Below are 7,253 nucleotides of genomic sequence, written 5' to 3'. Positions count from 1 at the left end.
AAAGCTCTGAAAACTTCAACAAATCAAGGATAAAGATTCATTGCAACAATGATACACTTACAAGTGAGCATCACTTTAAGCTTGACGAAAGAAGGGCAACGAACTACAGTATCCAGACTAACTCCACTTATGATCTTGCAAATGGAGGTACCCAGGTCTACATTCAAGCTGTTTATGGTAAATCTATTGAGTTTGGTGTTGAAAGCTCTCGCGATATCCTCAATTTCAAGATTAATTCAAAGGCTGAAGATTCTACCTTGGAGCTGTTAATTTGGTTGTGTGATGATAAGAAGCTAGATGATGTCATAAAAGTTTGATGGTACTTTTGAAATGTTACTATGTTAGACCAACCTTTTACCTTTTGCTGTAATTTTTTTGTGTGCATATTTGGTCTTCGGTTAAAAATGACGCTTGGTTCCATGAAATGTTTGTTTTTTTGGACTTGGAACTTGGATGGACTTGCTTAGAATCCAACTTAACAAATGGTTCTATTTTGTATGTCAATCAACTGTTTACACCTAGTGTTTTATATAAATTATTATCAAGTTGTGTTGAAGATTAATGTTGTTTCTCTTGATTTATCTATGTCCATATCTAATACTTTTTCATCTATGTTTTCAGAATTAGAAGGAAAAAATAAAAATAAAAAAGGCAAGAAACACTTTCACACTTTGATTTCCCAATTTCATCCATAAGAACATTAAAGAAACAACTATGAGTACCAAAATTCCATAGATTTTTACATCCAATCCATAGATATTGTTGAAATAACACCTGACATCACTCAATACAAAACCCAAAACATGAAAATATTTCACTTTAATCCTGATTCAACCTTTTGCTTCACATGTGTTGTTTATAAACCCTAAATCTTGGTTAATCAAAATAACAAATACTAAAGGACTAATAATAATAATAATAAGTTGATTAAAAGCCAAAAATATAATCAAGGATAAGAGTGTTCTTCCCAGAAAGAGTCCGTACATAAATCCTCAAACCTCTTCTCAGCCAAACAAGACTATCTCCATTCACGGTATTCATTTCCCCTTCAATCTCCGTTTCCATGGGTGTATTGACCGTCACACTGCTTACCGTACGACAGCTGTCAACCTCAAATACAATCTTTTTGTCCGTTTCTTTGTTGTATATCGTTTTAACCGAAATCTGTTTCCCACTGGTTGTGAAATTGATGACAGATTCCTTTTGGGCAACGGCATCGGTTTCAGGCTCGAAACATTGTTCGTTGATGAAAATGCCGGTCCCGTGACGGATTTCGATCTTTACATTGCTGATTGGGGTTGTACGGCTTCTTACTTTAGCTATGTTTTTGTTTTTTGTTATGGTTTTCAAGGATACCTGCATTTTTGATCTTTTTTTGTGAGTGGGGTTTTTTTTGTTGTTTTTATTGCTTAGCTCAATATATGTGTACTCAACAAGTATGAAAATTGAATGAAAAAAATCAATCAATGGATTTCATTCTTGTTGTTGGTAGTTGGTACATGAATTTGATTCTTTCTCTTTATATGTCATCAGTCAGTCGGTCACTATGTTTATACCCATTTAGGCTATCAGTAAAGTATACTTTCACTCGGAATTTTATTTTACTTTTTTACTTCAAAATATCGTATATTATTTTGCTTGTATCAATTTTTTATGAATTAAAACCCAAAGGAACAAGGATCTTGTTTGTCATATTCCCAAATCGTTTCAATGATATATCGTATCTCTTAGGTTCTCAATTCGTTTCATGATTGTTCAAACCTATAAAGATTTAAGTATATTAACCGCTAGACCAATTATAATGATCTTATAATATTTACTTGTCTAGCATTTTTTAATTTACGTAAAAATTACCCGTATTAGAAAGAAAGAGAAGAATATAATGAGAAATATAATCATAAGGTTAAAATTTAATACAGATTTTCATTTTTAACGTTTCTTATTAATAATCAGTAACCACAAGGTTAAAAAGGATCAAAGACGAGTGTATTATAATAGAGGCTATCCAAGTCTAAATATTTACACTATTTCGCTCGACGTTAGTAAAGCCCCTTACACCCAAAAACCCAAAGCCAAAAGGTAAAAAAAAAAAAAGGATTAAAAAAAATAATTTACAAAATTTGTCATGGGCAAAAAAAAATAATCAGCCACTGAAATGACTCGAGCTCCCACCATCTCGACTAAAATCCACCATTCTGCCACCTACACGAAAGTTTGCCTTCGCTACACCATCATCATCACCACCACAAGAGAATTTGCCGTCACCGCCACTAGCAAGGTCACATTTATAGCACACAAACTTTACAGGAACCATAGTAGAGTCAAGAATACCGGCACATCTCGTATGTTGCCATGAGCCACATACATCACAATCTATCATTCTCTCACCATCGTCATCCCTGGCCCCGCAACTACAATCCATTATCCATTCCTCCACCCCTCTCTCCATTCTGAACCTACTTAGCCCATTCTTCCCAGCACACTTCCCACGGACACTAACTGTCTCAATCTTTGACCCGACCAGCAGCTTGACTTGGGTGGATTCATCTACACCTCTATATCCAACAAGCTCTTCTACCTGGAATCTTCTCAGAATCAAATAAACTTCTTGAAAAGCCTTTGAGGCTTCAACTTTAAGATCATGAATTGTTGCATCAGGAGAAAGGATTATGTGTTCTGGAGGAAAGTGTACAGCTCCTCCTTCGGTTTGTTCAGTAAGTTCTGGTTTACAAGAGAGTACTAGTGAACCTGGTCTTGCTTTTGAAAAGAAGCGTCCAGGGTAATAGTTTTTCACAAACTGCTTGCAATCAATAATTTTCATTGCTGACTTGACCAATGTGTCAGTCTTTGTGACAGGTACATGATTTACCATAGATAAAGGATGGAGTAAAGCATCGAATAAGCATCTTATATCTTGGAGCAAACGATCATGAGATGGGGAAATAGCACTTTGGTGATTGCTGGCACCTGAAGTCAATTGTAGACTACTAGGTTCAAGCCTGTATCAATTGATGAAATAATTCGTTTAGATAAAGCATAAGCATCTAGAAGTTGCAAAATGGGCCAGTAAATAACAATGAAGTGGCAAACTGGGGGGTTGGATTATATGGATCAAGTAAGAGCTCGAAATAGTGTGCTTCCCAATACATGTGAGGTTTATAAATTGTAACAAATGTCGTATTACTTGAATTATTATGATATTATCTAATTCTTTGATTATATGATTTATGACATCTTATGTTGTGAAGACTACAATTTATAGACTTTAAGGATTCTGAGCTGGGTTTCCCCAATAGATATGGCCAATTTCTACTCATTGGTGCAGATGGGTAATAACATTGAGTCAGCTACCACTAAATAGAAGGTCAAAACGAGATCAAATTTTACAGGTTGTTTTTATTAAAGATTGACAGGCAGACAGGGTTATGTCAAAAACTGCATTATTACAGTACTAGTAATTACTTTATTCAATGAAGCATTTCATAAGAACACTATAAGCATTGAAAAAACACTTAATGTCACTAATGAGGCTTTGACCCATTCCACTGTCAAGCTGGAATGAACACACTTATAGTTTGTCCCTTTGACATAGATATAAGATATAATTTGAATCAAACACATGTTTAAACTTGAATTCCATCTAACAAAAGATAGCAAATCATTCACCTGTACTCAGGAGCACCCGATTCTGGATTGGAACGGGCATTAACCACCATGCCATCAGCTGCTTGTTTTCCTTTCAGCTCCTTGAGGCAATAATCTAGAAGTTCAGGGCGGCCTACTCTGCAAACAGCACCCCGCAAAGAGCGCCAACTGACCCACGATGACCCGCTAACTGCTTTCAAAACTTTACACATTGCTTCCTCAACACGTATGACATCACTGGTACTCCAATCACATAAAACCCTCGGTTCACAAGGTATAGACTTCTCAGAAGAACTGAAATCGTCTATTGTGCAGTTCTTTTTGGCATCATGTATTAAAGTGATTAAATAACGGAATAGATCTCTACTTGTTATCATTTCTCCCCCTGATAGTGATTGGTAAAAGGCAATCAAGTCCTGTAAGGGTGTTCTAGGTTTTCTTCCTTGCGAAGAAAAGGTAGATAAGGGCACATTTGCAAGGGTCTCAACAGCATTTTTGTAGGCTTCACGAGTAATACCATATGTTCCAGATCCAAACTCGTAACCCCAATCACCATACCATGGATTACCCTTAACAACAGAATGGAGTAGCCGAAACTCCAAACCATACTTCTTTGAAACATCGATGACACTCACTTGTCTAATGATATGTTTATAAAAAAATATTATTAGAAACACTGCATTTAAAAATCAGTAGCTTTCTCAAAATCAGTAATAGGCCCCTAACCTGACTCCAAGAACTTTGCAAATACGATCCCAGAAGTCCATAATATGATTGCCAGAGAGGACCCTGGACCCACCTTCTCTGCCATTGACTCTGAGTAAGTGACCAAAACCATTTGCATGGACTACACCATGTAAAAGATGATTGGTAGCATCCAGCTGGTTGTACATCCAATCCTCAGTATCTTCAGCAGTCATGACATGGTTGCACGATTTGCACCTGCAAAAGCTCAACATCAATGCATATGTTATGCAAACTAATAATAGAACCTAGATTTACTTTGTATATAAAGTTGAAATTCAAATGAGATAAATAAATACAAGTTGAAGAAAAAACGAGAACAGACACAAAAACAGAAGATATAGAGTGACAGCAGACCTTGAGTCAGACACATGAAGGAAAGCACCGCAACCAGCACACGGCTTGGTGTAGCCACCAATGGAAACCCCATCACCCTTTATTATAAAATGATACCTCTTCCCACATACCGGGTTCCTGCTCCATCCTGCACATACAAATTTAAGATTAATAAAAATTACTCTCCAGAGAGCCAACTCTTTTATCCAACAAACTACAAAGTTCTTCATCTTAAGACTAAAAATAACATAAAAGTTTTATGTTAAGATCTAGGTTTCTTATTTTTACAGCAAAATGCAAAGTTTTAATTGGATACAATAACAATTAAGATAACCGGGTTTGGTTTTAAATAACTCACGTAACCTAAAAAGTCGGTTCAGTTACTCGTTAAATATATCCTGTTCCTATTATTATAAAACAAAAAGAGGCGCATAAGACTTAATTACTCAAACAGCACTTCTCTCAGCCATGGAAAACTCAGTGTGAATTAACGATAAGCAAGAGTCAAAAGGGCAAGAAGGGAATCAACATTGCGAGTGTTTCAAGCTCTTTCTCATCAATGACTCAACAATGAAAGTTTCTGTCTCAGATTTATAGTTGAGACGCGGCGCCAAATTTTAGTTTGTATCATAATCAAACCCATAATTCAATTACTTTTCTAGTTATTTTTCTTCAGAACAATGTGCGTTGAAAGTATGATTATAACCAAAGCCAATAAGTCTAGTCGATGAAAACTTTCGATACTAAATCTTTTTACAGTCACAACCCAGCCCGAACCAACTCATCCTCACCCACTCTTTGCCAATAATAAGATCTCTAACAGAATCTCTAACTATATAAATCAAGATTAACTTTAGAAGCTTATATATGTTAACATTATTAACTAAACAATATTTAAAAATAAAAAATTAAAAATAAAAAATTTTAACATATGATGATCAACACGTAGCAAATTAAAGGCCCACGAATGTCGTTAAAGTTACTATGTGTCAGGATCAATCATATCTACTCATATGTCAATGCCCCCACTTCACCCATCCCTTTCTTTTTCATTATTTTATCCATATATTATTAATCTTTTTATTATGATATATTTTAATTATGGGTAATCAACAAATACTAATCCATTACTTTTTAGCTAATTATATTATTATTATTAAATAACTTATAAAAAACAAATCAGTAAATATATTATTATTATTATAATCAATAAATAGTCACCAAACTTCCCGCCAACTACAGCTGTCAGGTTTATTTTAGATATTTCTAGAACAGACAAATAAAATTATTAAAAAAATATAAAAAGTCAAAATTAAATAAGCGAGTCAAGCCGAGTTAACTCACCCACAACTCGGCACTGATCACAATAAACAGATCTAGATCTAACAACATCTTCTTCAACCACATCTAAACAAACGGACGCCGCCATGTCATCCCCGCCGCTACCACCGATGATGACGTCATCACCAGCCAGTTGTTCACCAACCCTAAATAATATCTGCCACGTCAGCAGATGGGGTAAAAGCGAAGACGGCGGTGGCAAAAGCGCGTGCCGTAACAAAAACTCTCGAACCGTGGTCCGAAAAGGTCCCGACGCCGCCTGTTCGCCGGCCGGAAAAGTCAAAAAGTCGTTTAGATCCGCCGTTACTCTCCGTTTCATACGTTTTAACGGTCGGCCGTTCACTACCATAGTTTTTAAAGTCAGATCTGAAATCTACGGTCAAGAAAAAATAGATACAGAAAGATATATGTATAGGTGTGAGAGGGAAATTAGGGCTTTAAATATACAGAGAGAGAAGAATAGAGTCGGTTTCGGAGGGAGAGAGAGTCAAGTGGGTTGGGGTTATTTTTAAAGGAAAGGGGGTGTTTGGAAACTATCTGTTTATGGTAAATTTGAATTAATTGTGTTTAATTATTCGATTATTATGAGTGTAAATTTAGATTAGCTTTTGATTGGTTTAAAATTTGAATGAAGAGCTTAACGATTAAGTTTTTTAGCATTCCTTTTTTTAATAATAAAATAAACTGATAATGTGTGTGTGTACGATTTATAATATGATAGTCCACATTCAATGAATGGTATTTAAAGCAATTTTTAATCGAATTTCCTTAAATTTGAACTATTTTAGATTTAATTAATAATTAATTAATCTATAATATAATTAAAAGAGGGGGTTGGGAGTACACTTGACACCGCTAATCCACCTCCTTGAGTCTAATCCTCCCTACTTATAAATCCTCTAACTTTTTTAATATTAATCTAAATTAATTTACACTTTTTGGTTTTTCATTACCAATTTACACTTTAACCCCAATCTAAAACAATTAATTTACACTTTTTAATTTCTCATCACCAATTTACACTTTAACCCAATTTAAAATAATTAATTTACACTTTAACCCAATTTAAAATAATTAACTTACACTTTTTGATTTTTCATCACCAATTTACACTTTAACCTAATTTATATTTAATTATACTTTTATATATATAGTTTACACTTTTAGAATATAAGAAACTGTAAATT

The 7,253-nt window shown here is 34.6% G+C and overlaps 1 protein-coding gene across 1 annotated transcript; it reads right to left on the bottom strand.

The window, feature by feature from the left end:
- Positions 1 to 1,964: 1,964 nt before the first annotated feature.
- On the bottom strand, positions 1,965 to 6,548 carry LOC122602241 (PHD finger protein At1g33420). Its single transcript, XM_043774952.1, has 5 exons — positions 6,070 to 6,548; positions 4,747 to 4,873; positions 4,372 to 4,587; positions 3,667 to 4,284; positions 1,965 to 2,999 (listed from the first exon to the last, which is right to left on the bottom strand). The coding sequence occupies exons 1-5, from the start codon at positions 6,413 to 6,415 to the stop codon at positions 2,144 to 2,146; spliced, it is 2,163 nt and encodes a 720-aa protein (XP_043630887.1). The 5' UTR covers positions 6,416 to 6,548; the 3' UTR covers positions 1,965 to 2,143.
- Between the last annotated feature and the right edge of the window lie 705 nt (positions 6,549 to 7,253).

Source organism: Erigeron canadensis, chromosome 5 (assembly GCF_010389155.1).
Source record: "Erigeron canadensis isolate Cc75 chromosome 5, C_canadensis_v1, whole genome shotgun sequence".
Lineage (NCBI taxonomy): Eukaryota > Viridiplantae > Streptophyta > Magnoliopsida > Asterales > Asteraceae > Erigeron > Erigeron canadensis.
Note: the sequence above shows the minus strand (reverse complement) of the source record. Positions and strands in the feature narration are given on the sequence as shown.